The sequence below is a fragment of the Gadus morhua genome, chromosome 12, assembly GCF_902167405.1.
Source record: "Gadus morhua chromosome 12, gadMor3.0, whole genome shotgun sequence".
In the NCBI taxonomy this organism is placed as follows: Eukaryota; Metazoa; Chordata; class Actinopteri; order Gadiformes; family Gadidae; genus Gadus; species Gadus morhua.
This window is the reverse complement of record NC_044059.1, coordinates 25,355,346-25,383,155: the sequence shown is the minus strand read 5'-3', so window position 1 is coordinate 25,383,155 and position 27,810 is coordinate 25,355,346. Positions and strand designations below refer to the sequence as shown.

At 49.2% G+C, this 27,810-nt stretch overlaps 1 protein-coding gene across 5 annotated transcripts; it reads left to right on the top strand.

The window, feature by feature from the left end:
• The first annotated feature begins 342 nt into the window (after window positions 1–342).
• On the top strand, window positions 343–27,743 carry LOC115555104 (tyrosine-protein kinase ABL2). Of its 5 annotated transcripts, none has more exons than XM_030371776.1 (11): window positions 343–1,023; window positions 12,724–12,885; window positions 16,086–16,381; window positions 17,486–17,758; window positions 18,096–18,180; window positions 18,601–18,778; window positions 19,244–19,428; window positions 19,546–19,698; window positions 20,125–20,214; window positions 21,268–21,444; window positions 22,809–27,743. In XM_030371776.1, exons 1-11 carry the CDS (start codon window positions 804–806, stop codon window positions 24,629–24,631), a joined length of 3,642 nt encoding a protein of 1,213 aa, XP_030227636.1. In that variant the 5' UTR covers window positions 343–803; the 3' UTR covers window positions 24,632–27,743. The 5 variants fall into 5 exon arrangements, with proteins under 5 accessions (XP_030227636.1, XP_030227635.1, XP_030227639.1 ...); XM_030371775.1 differs by having other exon boundaries at window positions 12,721–12,885; XM_030371778.1 differs by lacking the exon at window positions 343–1,023 and adding an exon at window positions 12,041–12,222.
• The last annotated feature ends 67 nt before the right edge of the window (window positions 27,744–27,810 follow it).

The following is a 27,810-nucleotide window of genomic DNA, read 5'->3' as shown; positions in this document are numbered from 1 at the left end:
TATTTTAGGTTGATTATGTGTTGTTGTTATTATTAACAATGTAACTAATATGCATTTGCATACATTAAGGAAAATGTATTATACATCTTGTCGTGTGTAAATGCCAATGCATGCATTATAAATATGTAATAAAAAAAATATATTTTTTCACTTTTTCACATTTTACCTGAAACTGTAAGAGCAGATTTCTTTATTATAAAATGATGGACAGTGACATCCTGAAACTTTATTAAAAAAGCATACATTAGCATGGAACCTATGGACATAATTTAGCCACTGTTGCCTGTCCTCCTAGTGGCTTGGAGGTCTGTAAACAACTCCGGAGTCCGGACAGTTGTGAGGTAGAAGATCACGGTGACCGGGGATCCGATCGAAACCCCCCTTGTGAAACACATCTTGTTCTCTTCTGCGGTAAAGATGGCGGCGTCAGAGGGGGCGCGCAGTGGCCGGAGAACGGCAAAACCATTCTGAAACCGTCTCTATCTTACAGAATACACCGTTTGGGTCGCCGTTGCCATCTGCCTTGCGACCCGTTGGATCACCGTTAGGATTAGATTATTGCCATACGCTTCGGTTTTTGGTCGTATTGTCTGAGGCAGGGTGGGTGGGTTTCACTGATAACTGCTAACGTTTGCTAACGGGGCAAGTGAGCGAGCTAAGACAGCAGCTAGCAGCTAGCAACGACTCGGCGAAGAGGGGCTGAGGAAGACTATTCCGAACAGGCCGCTCCACTTGGGGGATGTGAACTTGAGGTAGACAGGGGGTTTGCTTCGTCCCTGTAGTTGTTACACGAAAGTGTCGGGATGGGACAACAGGTAGGCCGCGTTGGGGAGAGCACATCAACCGCACTCCAGCCACCACAGCCGCACGCCGCGCCACAGCCGCACCAAGTCAAGGGGAACAGGGGGAGCAGCGCCGGGAGGAGACCCCGAGAAGTCGGCGGCACCACCGGGACACCGCCGGGCAGGACAGCTGCGGTTAACGTGCCGGACCCTGGGACTAATATCTTCACGAAACATTCAGGTAGCGACAAAACTACATTGTTCAGCAGGATGTGGGTGTGGTGGTCGGTGAGAAGAAATCACTGTTACCCATAAATGTGTTTACTAGTGATAGTTCTAGTGTGGGCTCGCTGAGTTGGTGCCTTTCCGACGCGTTAGCGGTAAAGGCCATGACGAGCAATCCTGCCATCAGATTCTCTTCCTTTTCAGTTAGAGCTTGATACCACACAATGTACAATCTATATGTATGTATGCGTTTGTGTAACGTTGCATGTGATTAGAAGATGCCTCGCAGACAGATGGGAGACTGTCGCTGATATAGAGTTCATTCAGGATGGCCAGCTGTGCCTTGCCTAAGGGGAAATACCGAGTTAGCCAGTTAAACGCACGTCTAAAGCCAATCATTGTAATACTTCTCTTGGTAAACAATGATTCTTGCCACTAGGGAATGAGCAGCAACTCTGCTCCATTAACTCAATGTAACAGCTATCACAAGCTCACGTTACTTCCCGAGTGATTCTCACATGCTCACTTATGCCGATGTCTGATAATGTCTACCTTTACAACACACTCAACTACTAATGGGATTAATACCTGGAAGACTGCATTCTCTGATTTCACGAAATCATTGTGAATAATTGAAGTGGTTTATTTTATATTTGATTGCATTACCAGCCAGACACTGCAGAAAGACTGAGCAGGAAATATCAAGTGTACGTTTATTATAACTAAATCAGGCACACACGAGCAGGCATTTGACATTTCAAACTTATGGGATGAAGAATGCTATAAAGTACAGTGAATTGCAAGTTGAAGCAGGTACCAGTTACCCTACCCACCAGCCCTCCCCTCATATTTCACTTACAGCGCTGGCTCCAGTCCTGTGGCCTTTGAACTGTGGAAAACACTGAATGGATTTGTCTCTTGCTTCCTAGCCTTTCTACCCTAACCTAGACCATCTCAAAACCCACTCTGGTATCACCCCGTCCATGGGGTGTCTCGCTCCAGCTTTCTCAGAGCATGTCCGTGAAATCCACGACGTCTTGGCGAGAGTTGGACTTTTTCAGCTGGTGGGCTGCTTTTGTTCCGCCCATCTCAGTGTTTCTACTGCAGATAGCCCAGCGAGAGCACGAGAGAGAATTGGGTTGCTTGAATACCATTCCAGCAAGCAAAACATTTCCTATTTGGTCCTTGTCGTAAAATGAAGAGCCATAACGAGCTACTTGCATATCTTGTCTAGTTTTTCCACCCATGTCCCAGGCCTTACTTCACCACAGTGTTACCCAGAAAGGCAGGAGGGGAAGGTTGGAGCATTAGGGAATGGAACATGATTGCGTTGCCCTGGCTGTCACATCTCAACTGCAGATCTTCCCTAGTTTGGGGGCACTTACAGACAATGAAACCGCACAGCGCACCACCAATTATTGTAAGCAATGTGCCTTTTGCTACGAGTCTCTCGGAAAGCCTGGGCTGGTTATAGAGGCCAGTGTGTGGTTCCATCACTATTCTGTGGAGTGAATGCTACTCTTTTAGTCGCTCTGTAATGTAACAATGACTCTTAAGTGAGAGGACTTGGGACGGAGCACTACCTCTTTCGTTGACCATTCAAATGTCCCTTTCATCCAAGGGAGGCTAAAGGAATGGCTAGTATTTAAACCACTTAGTATGGCCTCAAGTGTTTAAAGAGTCAAATCCAAGGCCAATGATTAAGATCTAAGTCAAGTTGGGGGAAACCTGACGCAATCAGAGTGTAAAACTGTTTGGACCTTAATGCACTATATTTGTGCTTAAAGCAATTTGTGATGCCTAGGAAAGTTGTGAGTCGTCTGATTTAAGATTGTAAAATTTGTTTTTTGATCCACCAGTAATCTATTCCTAGAACACTATCTTGTATACTTTTGTTTATGCTTTCACTCTATCTGGTGTCAGAGAAATGTATTACGTCGAATTTCGGCCCAGATTTCTCTTCAGCTCTCCAACTCTAGTGGTAAATGATCGAGTGATGATGAGGATACCTTGTTGTTTTTGTATCACTGGTGCATTGACGATTGCTTTCATTGTGTTAATATTGTTGAATCAGATGGGTTTAGAATACTAAATGGGTTGACTTGATGGGATTTCTTACACTTCGTATTACAAAATGGTATCCCCAGCTTTGGTTCAAAGGTGTATTCAAGTGACTGGGGGATCAGAGAGTGATTCCAGCGATGCCAATATGCCCTCTTTCTTTCTCCAGCTTACTAGGAGATTTGTCCTGTTTAAAACTACAGAAGGGATTGACATGTTTAAATGCCCGGCCTGATCCGGCTTTATACTGTTTTGTAATAGAGTCGATTTCTAAAGCGTGGCCAGCGAATATCACACAGACAATAAACAAAGACCTCTGTTAGTGTGAAACCGAGAAACATTGCAGGCGCTTCCAAGCGCTGGGCCTTCCAGAGTTGATGCCAGACTCCAGTGACTCACTATGTGGGACAAAGACAACACGACTGTGGGTCTTCCTGCTGGCCCCCACGGCCTCTCTCCTTCCTCCCGTCTTCCTCTGTGTCTTCTTAGCAGTGTTATATCAGCCCCCGTATCTGTGCATTCCTATGGTTGTCTCACTACCACTGCCCCCCCCCCAACCGCCGCCAAACCCCGCTCCTCGTCTTCCCTCTCCAGGCAAGGTGACTCGGCCCCGGTCCCCGTCTCGGGTCACCCTGCCATTTTTCCTCCTGGGCTCATCACTAATTCAACGTGCCTGACGCCCAGTGGAGCCAAGTTTCTACTTTGCAGACAGACAGCCCATCTAGGAGCCGCTGAAGGGTAGAGCATAGGTGAGGGGCACGTCGGCCCGCCCCCCCCCCCCACGATGCTGACTCAAAGGGATTCCAGCTGTGTTCTGGAGTATTGGTTATGGTGCTGTGTTCCTGAAGCGGAGCTATCCGTCGATTGACGGGTGCCAGAGACTTTCTTTTACTTTTGGCCATGTCAGGAGCTTGGGAATCTTGTTAACAGAGGCATATTTTTTTCTATTTTTTTTTTTTTATCATATATCGATTGAAACTATCCTGGTAGATGCTGAAGAATGAATGCCACAAGTCATCCAGGCCGGTTGGTTAATGTTATTTTATACCTAGTTATATTGGCCTGCCTTTTAGTTTTATACCACTTGTGCTATTATGCTGAATTGAATAATTCATATATATATATATTTACACAGCCTCATCCAACATTAAAAGTCAGTCACTATCGTCCTATATTGACTGAAATGGCTTCACTGTTCAATTTCCTGTCAACACTGCATCGGCTTATCTATTTTTACCCTTTCTGGATCATTAAAATTGGGGCAGATGAGAGGATTTGATGCTTCTCCGTTTGGCAGTTAGCGGCAATGTTGGGCGCACTGGTAAACGCTGCCCAGATCCAAGATCCATAGGCCTGAGTTGATTTGCATTAAGCGGTACAATTGGATTAGAAATAAATCCACTTGCAATAGGCTGTGTCGCTAATCCCTGACATCCAGGATAAAGGCTTCTGCTGCTGCTGGTGGAAGGAGATCAGCATTTCTAAACATGTGTTGACTGTAAGACTTTCACAGTGTAATGACTGGAGGTAATGATAATAATAGCGTTATTAGTAAGGGCCACTCCCATTGGCTCTTGCCACTAGGGGGAGCTGGGGCCACACCTCCTCTGTCTTAAGCTTTGTCGTTATCCCAGGGCAATGATACACTTGCTAGTCAAATTCCACAAAGTTGACCTATTTTCTGGTTGGATGTTTGCATAACATGGCTGTGTGTGGTACAATGCATCTATCTGTTGGTTCTCTTCTCTGTCGTGGCGGCTTGTTCAATAATATATGTCTCCTGGGTCTCCAGCCTCTGCCTAAATGTCTCGTCACACAGGCCGTGTAGTCCACCAAGCTCTGACACATTCACTACAGTCAGTTTCAATCGAGGAAAAGCCAGCATCAAAGCTGCCACTGAGTCTTGAGATTACGTCTTCTTTGGCTGCTCTTTCCCCTTATCCTGCTCCGCTCTTATTAGCAAGGGTTTTTAATTATTTTCACTCCAAAGAGAGTGGAATCGTAAGGGTATAATCAGTGCAAATCCCACAACCATTTGTGGTAATTGCTGATACAAAGCCCGTCCTAACTGAAGGGCAACAGGGCATGTATAACGGGGTAGGAAGATTCCTTCAATTAGAAGGCCCATATTTAAACCTCAGTCATGGCTAGGCCTTTTATTTCCACTGAAGTGTCCTTGAGCGAGATATTGAATCTCCTCAAGATCTTCTTTAGCTGACCTTGCAATCTTAATATCCCCGTGGAGGAGGCAAGCAAGCGGAGCGTAAAGAGAAACCCAACTTGGTGACTGTCTGCCTCTACACCACAACCCCCAGACATTAGCCTCCGCACTGGGCATGTACTGCTGCTCTTGCACAGCCCTCTCCTGCAGCTACCAAGGCTGCATACTGCTCCTGTTCCGTAGCCTCCACGCAGGCTCCCATCGTTTGAAGCCAGGGATTAAGTACCACATTGGCAGTGAATGATTGGCGTTCCTGTGTTCCACAGCAGATGGTCGAAGCCGGGCTTTAGGCTGCATCTATCCCTTTTGCTACTGGAAAGTGTGGGTGTTGGGGTATGCATGCTTGAGCTTGAGATGACCTGAATGACCCTCCAATATTGTGCTACTTTTTGTATGTCTGTCAATGTGTACGATCATGACGGTAGTGTGTTGTTTTTCCTATTTGTGCTTTGTGTACTTTTATTTTGAAAGGTAATTAAAGATAATAAAAGCTTTTTTATGTTGATTATTACCATTAGCAGTTCCAGTGCTAAGTGCTTGTCTGGACCCGTTGGATGAATCACTGTTTGAGCTCTTCTTGTTGTAACGGTGCGTCTGGGTGCTGTTTCATTGCACACGTTGTACTGGGAGAATCTCTAGCTGCAGGGACAGGGCTTGAATGCCAGGCCTGTTTAGTGTTGATCTGCTTCCAGGAGTGTTGCTTGCCTGTGGACATTATCACTGCTGCTTATCTCCTTTGTTGCAGGCAGGAGACCTGGCCCCAAAGTGTGTGTGTGTGTGTGTGTGTGTGTGTGTGTGTGTGTGTGTGTGTGTGTGTGTGTGTGTGTGTGTGTGTGTGTGTACACCCACCCACATAAACAAACACGCCCGCGTGCTACAATACATAGTGAGGTTGTAATATACAGTAAATCTTTTTGTTGATGTCCATTTCCCAGCTATCATCTCTGATTCGAACCAACCGCCCCCCCCAGCCGAACAGTCAATCAGAAAACCCTCATCTGGCGCCCGCTATCACTACTGTCTCTCACAACCCCCTCGTGATCCAAGCACACTAGCTCTATGTGTTGCTTGTTACTCTTGTGGAGACAATAGCAGTTGATTAAACGAGCTGGCTTGTTCAGCTATCTCATTGATACTTCATAATGTCAGCATTGTTCCTGCCCTGTTTGCCTTGGCAGCAGATTGACAAATGCATGTGGCCACACATGCCTGCCTTATCTGGGAAGTCAAAGCCCTTAGTTGTGTTGCCTGTAGTGTGGTGTTGCTTCGGTCACTTTCAGCAGTGCACAGTCAAAGTGTCTTCCTCAGGTTCTCCATGGTGCTTGAATCTCCCAAAAGATCCGCGCCATGTAACCTAATACCACTGGATTAGGTGCTTGATTGTCGATTCTGTTTTCTGAACTGAGGCCTTTGTATTTTGTGTCAATTAGCATATATAAAAATGTAGTGATTTTTTTTTTTACGTGGTAAGCTACTGAACTCCATGCTTTTCCTGCTTGTATCTGCCATCTGTCGGGATGGTTCGGTTGCCCAATATGTATTTGGCGGTAAAGAAGAAGACTATATATCTCGCTCAAATATTCCTATTTTAGCGAGTACTTGGCCTCATTGTAGAGGAGTTGCCGTATTTGTATGAATATTGAACTGGATGCCATGTCCCCCATCAGACTGATCTGGTCACCAGTGGTCAGGTCACCATCAGATGAACTCTTTCCAGTTCTACTAGAAAGTAAAATCCCAGGTTTGGGTGTACCTACTGTCCATTTAGCTTGACTCGATTGCACGGAGATCCCCCCACACACAGCCAAGCTTAACTGGGACACACACAGATTAGCTGGCCAGACATCTCAATTATCTCTGGTTACTCACTGAGTCCTAATCAAAAGGATGAGACGGAGGAGGAGGATGATGGGAGGAAGGCATGGAACCCACCAGATCATGTGGCTGGCTGAGGTGGTCATTGTCAACACGCCTATTTTACCCGGGGCTTTTATTGGATCACGTCAGTTACCACACCTCTGCCAGACAAGTTTACATCATCAAAGCACTCTGTGGATTATTCAACAAGAGTGAACCGATCCAAAGTCTGTAACAAAATGAGCACTCTGACTGCCCCCATTTCAGCTGGAGTCATGGTAGACGTCGGGTTTCCATTCTGTACCGTGTATGTAGCATGAATTATATGTGCTGGATAGGAACAGTGGTCTTTCATCTGCTTTGGGTATTGAGCAAGGCCCGAGAGGAGATGCACTCACTCACTCACTCACTCACTCACTCACTCACTCACTCACTCACTCACTCACTCACTCACTGATGAATTTATCTTCTTAACCTCCATTTGTTATCCCCTTCCAAAACACGGCTATAGGTTCAATTGTGTGCATCCTTCATCTCTGAAAGGATGCTACAGTCTTGAAGGTGTGAGTTGTGTGTTATAGATACACATATTTTTTTAAACCTCAGCAAAAGGAAGACGTCCTGTAAGTGGTCATGTGACGCTCATCCAGTGCCCTGTCGCATAATGCAGCACTTAGCCATGCTGCCTGTACGCCTTGAGGGAAGCACTTAGAGCCCATTATTCTTCCCATAACGGGCCCTCCAAGGGCCCCGCCAGGGAGGGCCTAAGCCTGTGGGTTAGGGCTCCATTGTTCCCCGTTCCTGCCTGAGTGACTACTGGCCCTTGGGCTCAGGTCGGTGATTTCTCTCTTCCTAATTAGTGCCCTTCCAGAGGAACATCCAAAGGCGTTGCCGGGATCTGTCTGTGTCGGTACAGGTGTTAAGGGTTCACTCAAAGCCAAAGGTCAAGGTCAAGAAATGGGCACAAGTGTCCTGTCAGTACTTGAACATGCGTGCACTCGTTCTTATTCTGAAGTAGCATTGGTAATGGGAATGTTGAACTCATCTGATGTCTTTATACACGTTCATTGGTAAAGGAGGAGCCCTCCTTAATGAATGCAACGGTAATCAATGTGGCTAATGGGGTCCAGTATGTTAGTTTAATATGCAAATAACATGAAGTGAAACGGTACATAATGAAGCAAACAGTCAAATTCCTCAGGTTTCATGTACTTTGATCTGTTTATTACATTTGTCTCATTATTGAATCAAATGTCCGCTGGGGACTTGTTCAGATGTTACAGGGCTATTTAGGTTTGATGAACCTGGTATTTGATCAGTTTTCCAAAGTTTAATCGCATTATATTATTATTGTCGTTGTCATCGAACGATTAATTCACTTGACGAAGAGCTGCATCCACAGTGCTGTTGTGCTGTTGTCTTGTCAGTGGCTTTCCCTGATTTCCCACCCCCACCTCGCACTTAGCTTCCGCCCTCTGCCTCTCCCTGGGGGTCCCACCCGGCTCTGTACGCCTGCATGGCGTCTTGTTGTGTACGTGGCCCTCATCCGTGACATTGTCTCGGCTCATTGTTTGGGGCTTCCTCCAGCCAGAAGGCCGTTTATCTGCAACTTCTGGCCAGTTGGACTCCATGTGGAGGGTATTTATGGGTGTCTGTTGATGCTTTTTTGTTCATCTGCTATACTATGAATACCTCTCGGCACGCTTGTTTCATATCGAGGTAGTGCGTGTTCAATTAGAAACAATTATGTCTTTAATTGGCATGCGGCTTACTGTTCATTCAATGTATGGTTGGGGTTTCACTAAATGGGAGGAGACGCACACATGTGGCTGCCATAGAAGTAGTGTCTTGGTGAGTCTGGAAGGATATAATATCACCACTGAGGCACATTCACAATGTTTGTATGTTTCAGCAAGCATGTCTGTTAGCACATGCATGTAGAGAGTTGGTCGGGGGGGGGGGGGGGGGGGGGGTCACCTTCATCCCAGCTGTCTTGGAGAACAGGGGGGGTAGTGGGGATAGGGTGTGGGGGGGGTGCTGGAGGCTTGGCCTGCCAATGGGATCCACAAGCATGCACAGCCCACCGCGCTCACACAAGGACACAGTCTCTGCCCCGCACACATGTGTTCTAGTCCACAGTACGCACAAGCGTACAGGGCACACACACAGGCACGCGCCGAACTCCACACATACCACAACGCTGTCTCGGTCAACTCACCATGACAGTACACCTTTTCCAATCTTAAGTCTTTTAAATTGTTTGGTCGACCGCACCATATCCAGTTTTAAGGTGCATTTGTTATCTATTAGAAATCCAATGAATACTTCATACAATCTCGTGAAGCTATTTCCTTGTTGTTGCGGCTGGCAAGGTGTTGCTTTCGTCATAGCCCAGTCTCGAGGTATGATTTGAGTGTTATGCATTTCCTGGAGAGTGTGCCTCGTCCCTGTTGGGAAATAGCAGGTGGTTAAGAGGGGCATGGCAGAATATCACTACTTCATTAGAGCAACATTCTCAGAGAGAGTGCTGTGATATGCACGTGGGACGAACAGTTGGCCTTACCCCCATGTACAACAGTTGCATATACAGATTCTTGAAACATGCACACTCGGGCTGTAGTCATCCAAAGAATATCTTGGTCGACTGAAATCTATCTGGAGATAACTAATCTTCACGTTATCTCTAGATTAACTCAATCGGCCACAGGGCATTCTACTCTAGATGTTAGCCTCAATATCACCTAAGTGCTTTTTGGAGGAATTACTTGGGTTTCAGATCTACTCTTGTTCTGAGTCCGACTCTGTTACGGCAGAGCTTCAATATGAAGAGGGTCTCACACCAACATGATGTTTTGTCGTCGTTTTCAACCAATAATTATAACAGAAGCTTCGGAGTCTTGAATATCATTATTATTCAAAATTTAATTATTTCGGATGATATAGCCTAGCAACACCAGCGATTTTTCAACATTTGCATGTCGACCAACCAACCAACCACAACTTGACAGCCCTTATACACACATAAAAACACACACTTACACACTCACCCTACACTCACTCCCTTCTCTAGAGGCATAGTGTGGATCAATAGCACTGGCCATCTGCTGTGGCCCACAAGATCAGCGATGACGAATACCCCAAGAACACTCCAACACACAAGCCCGCACAAGCACACACTACACACACACACACACACACACACACACACACACACACACACACTCCCCCGCGAACACGCACACTCCCGCACGTACACATACACATGCACACACACACACCCATACCTTACAGACGGTCATACCCCCAAACTTCTCTGCATACATGCACCCTTCCCTGCCCCCCTACAATATTACAGTCGCCCCCCCCACCACCACCACCACGCGTTGCCTCCCTCACAGTGCATCACACCACAGAGAGCAGCAGTCATTGCTCCCGGTGCTGCCCGGATGGACCCGGGAGAGCTGAACCCCGTTAGGCCACATCAAAGCCAATAGGCAGCCCTCCAGAGACTAGACCTTGGAGAGGTTCACAGACATCCCAGTGAGAGCGGAGCCCGCTAGTCACCGCCGGCGTCTCTAGACCTCAAAGGTGGTCCCGATCGTGGGTAAAAGAGAACGCTGTGCGGGGGGTGTCTGTCTACTACCTCCGCCGTCGTCATGCCGGTTTTTTTCAGCGCAGGAAACTTTTTAAGCGTCTAGGAGCGTCATTGACTCTAGCTTGTCTGCGTCTTTCCTTTTTTTTCCCCGACGGCTCTGGATTGTATCCTTACATTTCCTTCATTGGGATACTCCACCACAAGATGTATTGGGAGCTGTGGCTGAGTCAGGTCACTGCCACCGCTGCACTGCAATGCATGCTGGTCCACAACAAAGGTGTGTAGTGCTTTGTGTAGTAGTCATCTTAGAAGGGATTTGCATTGGACTTTGGACTAAAGCAGATCACACGGTGTGTTCTCTCAACATTGTACTCGTCCATTGTTATACTTCAGATGCTGGCTTGAACAACACCATGTCAGAATGTTGCTACCAGAGGGTTTGTGTGCTAACGTTTGGATAATTAAAACTCAAAAGTAACTTCCAAATATCTGGCTGTCTCTAAAGAACGGATCGCCAGCTGACACATGTTCAGTCTATTCATGCTGTGGTTCCTCAGTTGTGGTTGAATGCGGCATTGAACCACAGCGCAAGTGAAAGGATACAAAGGTTTCGATCAAACTATGAAGCTCGTTAAATGTCTCTCCTACTTCTGTATTTCCCCGTGAATGGTGATAATGCTACTCTGATACCACAATACAGAAATGGCATAACATCCTTTTAGTTTCCACTTACTGATACTACTAATACTCAACAATTCCTTAGCTAGCATAGCTCTTGTTTTGTTTCTTAACCGATAAGGGCTCCGTCTCTCCACCCTATGTATCACTGTCCCTTTTGCTCTCGAAGCCCCGCTTCAATCTCCCAGCAGCTGTCCCGACGCGTCGTGGAGTTTGGCAGCAGCTGGGGAATTGTGCGACTTTGTCTCTGACTGTGTGTACAATGGCTGCGTGTGTTTCTGATAAACGCATAATCTGAAACCCACATTCATAGTCACTCACCGCACAGGTGACTATGAATGTGCGTTTCGGATCCAACATCGGGCTGAGTGGGTGTGAGCCCGTGCATAGGTGCCGCACTGTCTAAGGAGTGTTAAGTTGCGTGTCTCTGACTGTACGTGTCGTTTCATGTACTTGACTTACTAGAACTTTTTCCGAGGACCATCTCTAGGCATTCCTGGGACATGAGCCATTATTTACCTGCGTTTCGTAGCTACCCCGGGTCCCGCCTCTCCTCATGCACACACCCCCACACAATCCAAATCCCTCCCCCCCACAGTGGCTACCTGCTTGGGCTCCGCACGCCGTGTTAGATCAGTGTGTGTGTCTTGTGTACAGCAGGACTCCAGTAGTTGTTCATAGAGTTAGATAGATTATGTTATTGAGTTGCCTAGGGGCGAGCAGCAGCTTTGAGGACCAGTGGACCAGTCTAAATGGATCGGCCCCCCTAGATTTGGGCCAGGCCAATGGGCCCCAGCCGACAGGTAGAGGATACAAACTTCACCGGCAGTCTCTTTTGGATGTTGTTGGCGTTGTACTGGACAATTGCTTGATTTTGTGTCTGAACCAGAGGAGTCCAAAATTGATTCTTAAATTGTTGTCTTTGTCACTGAACCAAGGCTGTGAGGCTTGGAGAGAGAACAACAGCATAGGGGGACCAGGCCAGGGTCTGCTGCTGTTCTCCCTCCATCAGCCTGCTACCACACCTAGCTGTGTCAGGTTGATCCTTGACCAGAGCAATGCGTTGGTCACACACTGTGCTGTGCTGTCATTGGTTGTTTCCAGCAGATACCTGGACCATCCAGAGTAGCGAGGCGATGATTCAGTTGGGCCTTCCGATTATTATATTTTTCTAAATTGCCTTTAAGCTTCATGTGTGTGCTTCTTGTGGGGTTGTCAGTGTCTCTCTTCTTCCATCTGTCTCACTCTGTTTTCTCCTCTGCCCCCCCCCCCCCCTCCCCCTGACCCTCGTCTTCCTCCAGAAGCTCTGCACCGGCCCTTCGGCCTGGACGCGGCCGCGCTGACGGAGGCGGTACGCTGGAGCTCCAAGGAGAACCTGCTGGGGGCGGCGGAGAGCGACCCCAACCTCTTCGTGGCGCTCTATGACTTTGTGGCCAGCGGCGACAACACGCTCAGCATCACCAAAGGTAACCAACACACATTCACACATCGGAGCAGTCATGGTGAGGTGTCTTGCTCAGGGACACCTCGACACTCTAGCAGGAGCCCGGGATCGAACTCGCAACCTTCGGGTCACCAGCCAACTCTCTCTACCTCCTGAGACACATGCCAACCCGTAAAAGACAAAGGGTTTATTCTCTTCTTCTTTTTTTCACAAAGTAAATTTGTGGTCAACGGAAAGTAATTGCTGTGAATAGTTTTTTTCAATGTGTTGCGCAATATGCGGTTAATCTCCGTTGTCTAGACTACAATGCTTGGTGTTGATGCCTGATCATCCTGGTTGCCGTAACAACCGTTCCACTTCCCCTAAAGCGTTCAGAACCACGCCCGGATGAGCAAATCCTCTGGCATCGATTGTGGTCATCAAGGCACGGCACCCCTTTCAAGTTTCAAGGTGTTAAGTGAGCGAGAGTAGTGACGGACCGCGGGGCGTGCATGAATGAACGTCGCCTGCTCCGATGGTTTGTTTACGTTGCAACATAACTGGAAGTGCGTGTGGTTTGGAATGTGGTGAGTCAGCAGAGGTTCACCTGCTCCCCCCCCAGGAATGATGACCAACCTCTGGACAGATACCGTAGCTCCATTGTGTGAACAAGCATTGCCTGAGCGACCAGATCACCAACCCACCGGTACCGGTTTCACCTCCTCATCAGATAGCGTCCACCAATCACCTGAACTCGCAGCAGGGTTTTCAAGTGGTCATTATTGCTAATGCATTTCCGGATTTGATGTGGCTGTTTGCTGTGGCTCTTCCTGAACACTGAATTCTTAGCATCCTGTTGGCTAACTGAAAGACGGTACTCGTCAACAACAACGTAATAACATATTCTGTGGTAATATAATTCAATCGGGGTGCTACTGTAGGAGTCCAGGGTGACGGTGATCCCCTCACCCTTTAACCTTGTTTTGTTTGTTTTGTGTGTTATTTTTCTTTCTCCCTCTACATTTTACCAGTGGACCGACTGAACCCACCCCCCCTTGCCTCCCCTTGAGTCATGAGCTTAAAATATCCCCCCGCCGATTACCCAGAGACACGCAGGCTTGATCCCCGGCCCGTCTAAAGTGTTAAACATGGGCCAGTGTGTTAATTGTCCCGTCGTTCTAATGCCTCTCATTCCAGCGGCCTTGGACTGAGGCGATGCTTGCTGCCTTGAGTCATTGAGCCAATGTGAGATTACGCAGACGCACGCGTGAGCACGCCGCCCATGCATGCACCGACGTGAAGCCTCCCCATCCCCACCGTTTCTTCCGGTGTTTATTTTCTCTCTCTCGCTCTCGCTCTTGAACCCGGGGCCCGACACGTCCACGGCGTGCCCCGGCTCTAAGGCAGTGTTAACATGAAGTCCGTTCAACTGTAATAATAACAGGTGGAAGTGGTCGAGCGTGGGCGGGGGCGGACAACAAGAGAGGGCCCCGAGGCTGTGACCAATCGCAGGCTGCTCGCCAAGCCAAGCCAAGCCCAGCCACGCTAGTCCAGACAGTGCCCTGCTCATAGCAAGCATGCCTCCCACCCCCCCACTTGCTCTGTGCCAAGGGTAGACCCCTTCCCCACCCTGCAAGCTTTGACTTCACACCCGCACGTAGTCTAGTCAGGAGGATGCTCTGAGAAAAGTCCTCTTCCCGGTGCAGTTTCAGCTGGGTTGTGATGTCGTACTGCATGCTATGTTCTTGGCGTTTACATCGCACAAGATGGCTGATTGTTGTGGACGATGAAGTCCTACGGGGGACGCTTCACCGTCATCGATTTTAAGTCATCATGAGTGGCTTTCGCAAAGATTATGACGTCGCCTGGAAAGATGACAAAAATTACTAACTAGGGGTTTAGGGGTTTTATAAACGTATTTGAGGGTTGCATAACTGGTGGAAGCACTCGGACGAATGGTGAGGCGAGCTGGACAGGTGGGCAGCCGTAGAGGAGCATGTGATGGCATGGGACAGGGTTTCCATTGCCCCCTCAGGAAAAGCACTCCGGTCTAGTCGCTGTCAGGCCCACTCACCGTCACAGGGCCCTTGCTGGAACAGTGGCTCTACCTGTCCTCAATTCACTTTCTTCCCCCCCCGTCCCCTAGTCTTTCAGCCCCCCCTCTCTCTTCACTTTCAATTTAACTCCTAAAAGCTGAAGCCCTTAGCCGATAGGGTATGTGTTGGATTCGTAATAGTGTTCACCTTCTGTTGAGGATACCACGATGTGTGGTGCCACGGGTGTGTCGTTTGGTAGTGGGTTTAGTTTGGTATGTCATTTGTTTGGTATGTTGTGTTCAGTTTGGTATGATGTTCGTTTTGGGACGAACATCATACCAGTGTAGTTTGTTGCAGTTATCGGTATGGTGTTTGGTTTGGTACAGTATTTGTTAGTGTTTTGTATGGTGTTTAGTTTGTTATGGGGTTTAGTTTGGTTCAGTGTTTGGTATGGTGTTTAGATTGTTATGGGGATTAGCTTGGCTCAGTGTTTGGTAAGGTGTTTAGGTTTGTTATGGGGTTTGGTACAGTGTCTGATAGGCTGTGTGGCATGGTGTATCCCATTCCTCCACACGTTCCTCCACCTCTGCAACACTGCTGACGTCAGGGGGGGCTAGGAGGGGCAGGAGTGGCCCGGGCCAGGTCTCAACACGCACGGCTTTGGGATGTGTTCCTTGCACACAGGATCAGAAACCTCATACGTGTGTCTTACTGTCCTCTGCCCTTACATGCGTTGGTATGCCTTATGACCCAGTGTCTTTTGGATGATACCATCCCTCTTCACAACACAAACCGTCTGTATCGCTATCTGTGACGGCAACTAAAGTAAAGCTAAATAGCTTTCTTGGCTATGAGTCCGACTCATTAGCTAATGTTATCTGACATATTGGTTTTACCGATGTATATTTCATAGTTTTCCCTGACTATCAAACCTGTAACTATTTTGTTTGAGCTTCTCAGACACTAGACTGCGAGGCTGGTCCTTTGCGTTGGATCTAGTAAAAACGAAATATCATTGTTGGTTTAATGACGGTATGAACTAAACTAACCTCGCTCCATCCACAATGGCGCCTGTTACATAAATCTCCTCGGCTGTGTTCAAATTGGGTCACCCGTTCCCCCTGTTCCCTTTTATAGCGAACCATACACGGCATACACCATCTTATCTCTTCTCCTACCCCCCCCCCCCCCCCCCCCCCCCATCCAGGCGAGAAGCTGCGGGTGCTGGGCTACAACCAGAATGGCGAGTGGAGCGAGGTGCGTTCCAAGAACGGCCAGGGCTGGGTGCCGTCCAACTACATCACGCCCGTCAACAGCCTGGAGAAGCACAGCTGGTACCACGGGCCCGTGTCGCGCTCCGCCGCCGAGTACCTGCTCAGCTCCCTCATCAACGGCAGCTTCCTGGTGCGGGAGAGCGAGAGCAGCCCCGGGCAGCTGTCCATCTCGCTGCGCTACGAGGGCCGCGTGTACCACTACCGCATCAACACGTCCTCCGACGGAAAGGTACAGGAGACTTGGGGCGGGGGGTTGTTCGGGCGTGGTGGAGGGAGGTCGGGGGCTGGGTGGTGAGGAGGAGGGGGAGGAGGAAGAGGAAGGCCGCGTGTGCCACTACCACAGCAACATGTCCTCTGACGGAAAGGTAGAGGAGACTGGGGGTGGTTGTGGTGGTGTTGGGGGAGGAGGAAGAGGAGGGTCGTGGTTTGGCGTGCGTTCTTGGTTCGGTTTCCTCAATTAAGACTTCTCAATGGCGCTTCTTCAGAAATTGTGCGACTGTTGGTGGAAATGTTTTTGGGTGGAAATTCCGACTGCACTTGTTTTGGATTTCTCTCTTAATTCGTGTTACTGGAACAAGAATGTTTTTTCCGCACTCCAGTATCTCGTGTCTGTGGCCCCATGTCGATCACTAGTCTTCCTAGACCCAATAGTCTGAGGATTCTTCGTAAAATGATTGAAATTAACTCTCAAACTTTTCTCCCTCTCTCACTCGTCCTCGCTCTCTCTCGCTCCCTCGCCCTCTCTCTCGCTCTTCCTCTCGCCCCCTCCCGCTCTCTCTCACCCCCTCCCGCTCCCCCACACACTCTCTTGCTCTCTCTCACTCCCCTCACGCTCTCTCTCTCTCTCTCCCTCTCTCTCTCTCTCTCTCTCACCCCCTCTCGCTCCCTCACACACTCTCTTGCTCTCTCTCACTCCCCTCACGCTCGCTCTCTCTCTCTCCCTCTCTCTCTCCCTCTCCCTCTCTCTCTCTCTCTCTCTCTCTCTCTCTCTCTCTCTCTCTCTCTCTCTCCCTCCCTCTCTCTCTCTCTCTCTCTCTCTCTCTCTCTCTCTCCCTCTCCCTCTCCCTCTCTCTCTCTCTCTCTCTCTCTCTCCCTCCCTCTCTCTCTCTCTCTCTCTCTCTCTCTCTCTCTCTCTCTCTCTCTCTCTCTCTCTCTCTCTCTCTCTCTCTCTCTCTCTCTCTCTCTCACCCCCTCCCGCTCCCTCACACACTCTCTCTTGCTCTCTCTCACTCCCCTCACGCTCTCTCTCTCTCTCCCTCTCTCTCACTCCCCTCTCTCTCCCTCTCTCTCTCCCTCTCTCTCTCTCCCCCTCCCGCCCCCTCTCGCCCCCCAGGTGTACGTGACGGCGGAGAGCCGCTTCGCCACGCTGGCGGAGCTGGTCCACCACCACTCCACGGTGGCGGACGGCCTGGTCACCACGCTGCACTACCCGGCGCCCAAGTGCAACAAACCCACCGTGTACGGCGTGTCGCCCATCCACGACAAGTGGGAGATGGAGCGCACCGACATCACCATGAAGCACAAGCTGGGCGGCGGGCAGTACGGCGAGGTCTACGTGGGCGTCTGGAAGAAGTACAGCCTCACCGTCGCCGTCAAAACGCTCAAGGTGCGTTTGTTTCGAAGATGAACGGAAGACAATTTATTTTTGTTTTGTTTTGTTGTTGTTTGGAAAAAGTTCTGTTTTTTCTGGAGTGGGCTGATCTGTTTTGCTCTTGGATTTAAAGTGTTCATCCACCACAGCCCGAATCTTCTAACAGAACATATAGTCCAAGCACGCTGGTAGTGGAGCACCGCCTGCTGTTAGTTTTGTGGTACTGCATGTGGTGTATTTTTTTGGATGTTTTAAAGTCGAGTGTTTTGTCGCCATTCACTATTCTATTCTTAGTCCATGGTCTCATCATTTAATCCAATCATCATATCTAAATCGGTTTTTCCCATGACAGGAGGACACCATGGAGGTTGAAGAGTTTCTGAAAGAGGCGGCGGTGATGAAAGAGGTCAAACACCCCAACCTAGTCCAACTACTAGGTCAGTGGCTATGGATTTGTTCTTAGGACTACAAGTTCCATTCAATTGTATTTGTATAGCCCTTAATCACAGGTATAGTCTCAAAGGGCTTAACAGGCCGTATATTTATGACACCCCCTGAGTCTAGCCCCCTAAAAACCTCCCTTAATTAGCAAGGAAGAAATCTTGAGAAGGAACGCGAGTGGGGGATCCCTCAATCCAGGGATGATCAAGAGTGCAATGGGTGCCATAATCGAAGCACATACACACAGGCAAAACAAATGTGAAGTGTACAAGAGAACGTGCCACCATGACGGAGGTGGCACATTCAACAGCTCAGCCAGAAGCTGAGATGTTGAATCTGCGTCCCCTACAACGCCGTCCCCTGAACCCCAAAATAAACCTGTTTCTGACCCGTCTCCTCCCTGCCCTCTCCGCCAGGCGTGTGCACCCTGGAGCCTCCCTTCTACATCGTGACGGAGTACATGCCCAACGGCAACCTGCTGGACTACCTGAGGGAGTGCGACCGCGAGGAGACCAACGCCGTGGTGCTGCTCTACATGGCCACGCAGATCTCCTCCGCCATGGAGTACCTGGAGAAGAAGAACTTCATACACAGGTGAGGCCGCGTGCGTGTGTGTGCGTGTGTGTGTGTGTCCTCACAAAAAATATTATAATGTATTCCAGGTGGATGCTTTTATCCACAGCGTTAGGTTGCCTCAGCGGGAAATAAATCTCATCATCATAAATCATATTGAGGGGCGCCTCGGTGGTTGTCCGATTAGACCTTTGCTGCACGTCCTCCGCTCTCTCTCTCCCTCCCATACCTTCCTGTCTAACCTCCCTGTCTACCTTCCTGTCTATGCAAAAATAAATCTTCAATAAATCATATTATGATCTGATCTGCATCACAATACCCCCCCAAAATAGATGTATTTGAGTTTCAGACTTGATTTGAATATCTAAGTAGATATCTAATGTTTTGTTTAAAGATGCACTATTATAACCGTGATGTTAAACTCTTCCACGTGACCCAGCCTGCGCCTCCACCGCGCTCACCGTGTCACCGCTCTTTTCCCCCCAGGGACCTGGCCGCCCGGAACTGCCTGGTGGGGGAGAACCACGTGGTGAAGGTGGCGGACTTCGGCCTGAGCCGGCTGATGACCGGGGACACCTACACGGCCCACGCCGGCGCCAAGTTCCCCATCAAGTGGACCGCGCCCGAGAGCCTGGCCTACAACACCTTCTCCATCAAGTCTGACGTGTGGGGTGAGTCAGCCGGAGAAAACCCACGCAGCACCTCGCCTCAGAGTGCTTTTCCTTTTCCGCTGTGCCCAGGGCTTCTCATTTCTAATGGATTTATTTTCTCGTTTGCGTCCACTGCAGCGTTCGGGGTGCTGCTCTGGGAGATCGCCACCTACGGCATGTCTCCGTACCCCGGGATCGACCTGTCCCAGGTGTACGACCTGCTGGAGAAAGGCTATCGCATGGAGCAGCCTGAGGGCTGTCCCCCTAAAGTCTACGAGCTCATGAGGGCCTGTGAGTAGCGGCATGCCGTTCCACCTGCACACCGTTCAACCCTGTCAAAGTCAGACGGATACCGGTCCGTCTTGTAACGGTGATGCAATCAGATGCTTCACACTGCGTGTCGTATTACTATTCAACTATCAAAGAGATGGAGATGGAGAATAATAGTTGTAGTCATGGTAAAACATTAAACACAGATCCGTTATTTCTATAAAGACATTTTATGTTCTATTTACATTTAGGGCATTTAGCAGACACTTTTATCCAAAGTGACTTAATTAAATTAGGCAGAAACATTTTCCCACGCATTTTCCTATGAATTAAATGATTTATTCTTACTTTTTAAGAATTCCCATATGTTGATCATTTGACTTCTCCTAGATGTTGTTGTTGTTGTTGTTTTACCGTGGATTTTTGTTTGGCCTTTGTCCACACCAGGCTGGCAGTGGAGCCCGTTGGACCGGCCCTCGTTTGCTGAGATCCATCAGGCCTTTGAGACCATGTTCCATGATTCCAGCATCTCTGAAGGTAAACTAATACACACAGCTCATCCACCTGCAGGGTTGTACTTATGTTGTACCCCTACCTGAACCTCTCTAGGTCCCATGGTTCGGCAAGACGTGGGACATCAACCAGGACTCCAGTCTTCTTGAGATTATATGATATTGATTATTTCTATATTTACCCACCACTATGCTTGGCTATCGAAACACTGTCCAGACAGGGCAGAGATTGAGTCAAGAGATTGAGTCAAGACTGCCCTGGCTGTAGTCTTCGCCCCTCTTACCGTAAAAGCTCTTCTCGGGAAGAGGGCATGCAGGGAGTCAGGGACTGATGATGAATGAAGACCTGATTTAGCTGTGATGCTACATTAGTCCTGTGAGACCCAGAGTCTCCTTAATGCAGACAGCGTAGCTCTCATTAGCAGTAGTAGTCATAGCTGTGCATTGTTAAATGGACTGAGACGGTGGGTGTGACTAAGGTAGTAGCCCGGCCAGTGCTAGGATGGCGGTACATCGTCTGGTGTCTGCAGCGTTGCATATCCCAATACTGCTGTGCATGGTACTCCTGATTTAAGATGCGCTGGGGGGAAAATACACATATTTCCCAGAGGACTTTAGTAATTACAGTGGCAGGAAATAATGTAGTGGTGGGCCTGGAGATTGGAGATTTGAATGCGTGGAGCGGATGAGTTTCATCACTAATAAAACGACATAATGACGCCGGGGGAGCGTGGCTGGAGTGAGGGACGGATATGTGTCCGACTCATGCACACCGTAATGCATGCATCTGCATCTGGGTTCCTAGAAAAGGAGTGTTTTCCTGCCAGGGATTTCCGGTGTGTCATCATCACGGCAAAACACAGGATCCTGGTCCGTTCCCCGGTGTCCCTGAGCAAGGCACCTCCACCAGGCCGCCCCCGACGGGCTGTAGTGCCTTGCATGGCGTTATTGAACGGGTGGATGTTATATCAGTAAACAATTGTAAAGCACTTTGAATGGGCCACACAGGTCTGAAAGGGTCCCAATATAAATGCAAACCATTCATAATAGATTTTTATTCATTTGTTCCCTTTTTCAGAGGTCGCAGAGGAGTTGTGCAAGACCTCCGGCCACGGTGGTCAGCCGCACAGCTTCGGCCACGACACGCCCCTGCTACCGTCCAAGTCCCGCACCCTCCGCAAGCACACGGACAACAAGGAGAACATAGAGGGCGGGCTGGACGGCCGGACGGACCAAGGCTCGCACAGTCTCTCAGGTACAGCCCACACCAGCACCCGCCCGTCGCTGGGGGCCTCCAGTCCTTACTCTGCAGGTACCCGGGGCCCCGGGCCCCCAGGGACAGACGAGCACCTGCAACGGCGGCAAGTGCGCCGCCTGAAGAGGAGGGGAGCCGTCTACCGCGACGACTGACTCCGTGTAAACCCGTGGCTGCATTTTTGTGGGAACAATCCCGCTAGTCCAACTGGATCACAGCGTTTGAATCAGAAGTCATATGGATGCCATGAAAAGCGCAAAAGAGCTATAAAGAGCCCTCCTTCTAACAATTAGTGTTTATGAATGTGGTGTTATTTGGATCATCATTAACATGCAATGGATTAAAATCGTATGAATGTGCATTTGTTTCATGCTACGTTTGATTAAATTATTTGTTTTTTTTATGTTATTTAATGTTCTGTTAAAAAATAAAAGTGTTTCAATTTGATTTCCTACTAAAATATTAATATATTCACTTTTTGGTACATTAAACCTGCCCACAACTTTTATCAGTCTGGTTTTATTCATGTTTAGAATTCATCAAAAGCTATGTATACATTGCATTTACCTAAAGTCAAAAGCACATAACGAATGAAAATAGAAAACCCTTTCTCATCCTTTTTCCAACCTTTTTTTTCCTGTTCATTAGTTAAAACAAATCACAACCCCTTTGACAAGTATGTTAAATATCTGGAGACAAATATAACATGACTATTGAAGCATGAATAATACGATGATGTGTAAAATAACTTTGATTTGTTAAACGATTATATGAACTACACATATTGCCCAGGCTCATTCAACGGAAGCTCAAATTAATAATTCACCTCATGAGATGACCTTTCACTCTTTCTCAGTCTGTTTTGACATAAACGGTCCCTAGCGCTTATAAATAAAGTTACGCAACATCCGTTCTGCTCCTAATGGAGATCAGGCGTTTGAGAGGTTTACTCAATCTCAGGGCTTTTCCCCCTAAATGTTTCTCCCCCGGGCCAATCGTCTTCCTGTCTTACACAAGCCACAGTTGTAAATCATCGACCTCTGCATGAGTGCGCCACTGGCGCAGCATCAAATATTCCCCTCTATTTGCCTGAAATGTGTTATTTTTCCATCCCTGTCACCCTGAGGATAGACAACAGCTTGCTGTTGAGAGAGTGAGGATCACGATGTAACTCTTCATAGAAAGGTCCACGCGTAGCCCTAGTGGGCGTGGCCTCTGCGTCTATCGAACAAGAGAAACAAACCTTGTTGAGAGCTTTATTTAACCCGCAATAAACCCAAGGTGGACAGTGAACTTCTCTCTCAGCCTAAAGAGGGCCCGGCAGTACTGTCGACTGACCCCACCCTGTGGTCTTCTGCTCCTAGGTGTGGTCTCCACCGTGCTCGGGGTGGACGTCCGGTCGGGCTGCTCCCCGGCTCTGCCCCGCAAACAGCAGCCCCGGGACAAGTCTCCCGGCGGCCCGCTGGACGACGCCCAGGACGCCGGCACCTTCACCCGGGACCGCAAGACGGGCTTCTTCAGCTCCTTCATGAAGAAGAAGTCCACGTCGTCCTCGTCCACCTCCGCCTCCCAGCTGCAGCAGAACGTCCCCACGCCCCCCAAGAGGAGCAGCTCCTTCCGCGAGATGGAGACCCAGCCCCACAAGAAGTACGAGCCCACCGCCTCCTTCAGCGGACCCCCGCCGCTGCCCCAGCCGGACGTTCTGGGGGGGTTCTCGGCCTCCCCGTCCCACTCCCACGGCGAGCCCGCCCAGACCCAGTCTCGCTGCTGCGGGGCCACCTTCGGGCAGAAACCCGGCGGGGGGGCCCAGGTGGCCAGCGGCGGGGGCAGCGGCTGGGGCAGCCTGGCGGGCTTCTTCACGCCGCGCCTCATCAAGAGGACCCTGGGGCTGCGGACGGGCAAGTCGGCCTGCTCGGACGAGGCGGTGGGCGGCCCCAAGGCCTTCCCCCGGTCCAACTCCACCTCGTCCATGTCCGCCGGGCTACCCGACCTGGAGCGCATGGCGCTGACTTTACCCAGGAACCGCACGGCCAAGCCCCCCCTGGAGAGGACCGCCTCCACCACCTCGCAGCCGGAGAACGGGGCCCCGAGGCCCTCGGAGGCCCCGTCGAGGAGGATGGACGAGGGCACGGCGCAGATCAGGGAGCGGCCCAAGGCCAAGCTGCTGCCCCGGGGCACCACGGGGGGGCTGAGGGGACCCGGGGTAGGGGGGGAGTCGGGGGAGTCGGACACTCTCTCCCGGGTCCGGGAGGAGGGCGGGGGGCAGGACCGGCAGCAGGCGCGGCCCTCCCCGTCGAAGACCTCCGTTTCGGGGGCGACCTCGGCGGCGGCCGGCGCCCCGCCCCCCCACAACCACAAGGTGCCGGTGCTGATCTCCCCCACGCTGAAGCACGGCACCGCCGACGTGCACCTGGTGGGGGTGGACTCCCAGGGGAACCGCTTCAAGCTGCTCACCGACCACCAGGGGGAGCGGGACCGCCCGCGGCTGGTCAAGCCCAAGTGCGCCCCCCCGCCGCCGCCCACCCTGCGCGGCGTCTCCCACTCGTACAGCGGCGACGGCGAGGAGCAGATAGCCGGGGCCCCCGCCGCCGCCGAGGTGAACGGCGACACGCTGAAGGGCCCCCACCGACCCGGGAGGACGTCGTCGGGAGGGACGGGGGCCGGGCGGCCGTCGGTGCCGCCGCCTCAAGTGCCCCCGGCGTCGTCTCCCTCCCTCTCTCCGTCGCCCTCGGCCGCCGCCCCCACCAACAACAACACCCCCCCCGCCAAGCTGGCCAACGGCTCGGCCCCCTCAGCCCTCCCCTCCACGGGCTCCAAGGCGGCCCTGCGACGGACCCGGCAGCAGGCCGAGCGGCCTCCCCAGGAGCGGGCGAGCCGCAAGGCCCTGCTGGAGTGCGCCGAGTGCCTGAGCCACGCCCTGCACGGCGGCCCCGAGAGCCCCTCCAGCAGCCAGGTGCTGGACTCTGGCCACCAGCTGCTGGGCTACTGCTCGGGGTACGTGGACCGCATCCCCCAGATGAGGAACAAGTTTGCCTTCCGGGAGGCGGTGGGGAAGCTGGAGCTCAGCCTGCAGGAGGTGAGGGCGTCCTCGGCGGGGGGCGCGGGGCTGAGCAGCCTGGGCTGCGGCCCGGCGTTGGACAACCTGCACAGCTGCGTTAAGGAGATTAGTGATCTGGTGCAGAGGTAGCCGACCCCCCCCCCCCCCACCACCAACGCCACCGCCGCCAACAACAGCAACACCTCCCTGGACAGCTCGACAGACTGCTTATACCCCCCGCTCCTTTCAATGCTCCGGGCAGTAGGGGCCGCTCTTCCGGGGGGGGGGGGACACAGTGGGAGGAGCCCCTCAAAAGTATCTCAGAGAAATCACTACAAAGCGTTCTTTTTATTGTTTACAGAGAACTGTTTCCTAAGATGCCGCTGTGGACGCTAATGTTGCTCTGAACTGTACATATGCAAGATGTTTGTACCAAACTAAATGTGGATCGTTAGCCTTCTTGCTGTCTGAATGTGGGAGTGGGGGATCATCTGTGGGTATCCATTCCCACGAGTAGCGAAAGAATAAGCTTGATTTGTGTCGGTTAGTCAGTCGTACACTGAGGAAGGTGTAGATGGTGGTTTTGACCCAGTCTGATTTGAAACCAAGGTGCCAGTTTTCCCAAGCCAAGACGAATGACAATATATTTTGTATCTATGGGGACCATCCTTTCAGTAAGTATTTGGGTTTACCTCTAGTGTTTAATCAATCAGTGTTTTGGCCAACAGTGCTTTCATGCCATTGTTACCTGAATCTGGTGGATTTTAATCGGCAGTCGCAGTCTAGAAATCATCCAATAGTTGGATCTATCTTTCCAATGTGCCATTTCTAGATGCGTTTCCAAACTGGGGAAGATTATAGGAGAATCGATTGGGACACACGGGTCAATTGAAGAGTTTGAGTTAAATGTTCTGTTTAATTATCTAGGCTCAATAGAACAATAAGCATGATGAATAACACATTCATTATATTACTTATAACCCTTTTTAAGAGATTAAGTTGGGGAAATATGGTTGTCTTTAGTTTTAACCACAGCAATTTGTTTTGGATGTGACTTGACTAACTTCACTTCTCACCACAGCACACACTACACAAGGGGGGGGAATGAATCCCTTTTATTCCTTAAGCATTTCAAAAACTATATTTATGTCCAGTTTGTCTTGCACACCACAATAAAGGTTGAACAGTACAGCGAGGAGACAGCACAGGGTAGCACACTCAGAGGCGACTTGGGACTATATATATATATACCTACAAGTGTCCTTGGATATACGGACAGAGCTGGATTCCCTTACAGCCTCGTCGTGGCCTCAGTGCCTCGTTTTAATTAACGCTGCAGAAAGACTACACGGCCGCCTGCTCACAGGAGCCACACCGGATCGCTCCCTACGCAAACAAACTGCAGTTATGTCTTCAGCACATGAGTGATATGTACATTATTGGGTTTAAAAGAATAAAGCGTTTTAGAATGTCTTTATGTCCGAACTTGAATTTTAAATTATTATTATTTTTTTTTTCTTTTTCTTTTTTAAAGCACAGACCTATTTTGACAACAAAAATGTTATGTAAATATTTGATTTATTTCATATCCAGAAAATACATTTCTATGTGTGGTCACATGGTTGTTCAGAGCAGTGTTTTTTTTCTTTTTCAACTGAAAAGATGTACTGCAAGACTGAGGCCCATTCAAGCCCCCCATCTAATATATCTGCAGTATGAATGTATTACTCTGTGGTTCGGTCCTGAACCTGGTCAAATGTCTTTATTCTCTTCAGTTGACAAAGGCGCGGTGCCATATTGTGTGTTAAGTATTTATTGATCCATGGCCTCGGTTTATCATTGCATCTATGATGGATGTCCCGTTTACAGCATTTTACGAACTACAAATTTGCACCATGCTCGTGAGACATGCATACCGCCTGGTCCTCTCTCATTATAGCCATTTCTCTATTTAACGTCTTCTGTAAATTTGGCTCAAATTGAAATGTACACTGGATAAAGCCAATGGCGCATCACTCGGTGTCTGAACAATGTAGCCCTATGACATTTGAATTATCAATGTTGATTTCACTCAATGATCAGGAGATGTATGTTTGAATCCTGCACATTTCATTCGGCTTACAATGTGCCTCTGATGAATAAAATGCCTGAATTCCTGCCAAATGGAAAATCTGTTTTTGTTTTTTTTAATGTGAGGTTCAAGTGAATAGAAGGTGGTACTGCGAGGGTCATCCAATGAGAACCTCATGATTCATTGTGCCTTTGTATGAAAATAAAAGCCCTCGTTTGGTGCACTTTTTCAGTTACAGTTATGGGTAACATGATGACGGCCTTTAAAAAAAGAAAAATTAAAGTAATTGGATAAGCACCACAAAATACTTGCTTTTGATTGGTTTAATGGTCCAGCTCCCACTTGAAAAGGAAATGTGCAATTTTGTTTATTTGCTAACTTATTTATGGCCATCAGATAATGTACAGAGGATCCCGGCTGTTCCATGGTCCCGGAATCTGATTAAAAATATTTGCTTCAACAGTAATGTCTGCTTTTCTTGACCGATAGTAATTTGGGCTCTTATGATGCAATTCTTTCCAGGATACTGCATTTTCCTCCTAGTTTAATGGGTCGTTTTTTTGTCGAGGAACCTTTGCCTACAGGAGCAGATTTCTTCAACAAATTAACCTTTGAGGAGACCAGTTGAGATTTATTTGTATGTGTGCTATCAGGCTATGAACCAAGTCGCACCGTGGCTCAATGCTAATACCTTGCTCCAATCTAAGGTCGGAACCCATGGTATATTTTGTGTTTTGGCTATAAATGATCAGGCTATGTCCCCAGCCTGCTCAGGACAAACTTCTGATTGTGTTTATTTATGCTGCCTGTATTTATATTGTTAATGGATTTTCTTTCCTTTCAGTTATGCTTTTTTTTATCAGAAGATAACATGTGTGTACACATAATACCAAAGGCCACTTCTTCAGTTGTTGAGTGCAATGAGAACACACACACACACACACACACACACACACACACACACACACACACACACACACACACACACACACACACACACACACACACACACACACACACACACTGCAGATGTGAATCTAAACAGGGATGAAAATACAGCAGAGATGTTAACATATTAACTCATTCTATTGTACAAAATAAATTTTGTTTTTTATTTAATGCTCATGTGTATTACTGTGAAGTTCTCATCAGTGTTAAACCTATTGTAAATAATAAAGTTATTGCCAAATACCCTGTGGTTTTTGGAGTATTATTTTACTGTCTATCAACAGTTACATTTATAGCCACACCTCTGTTG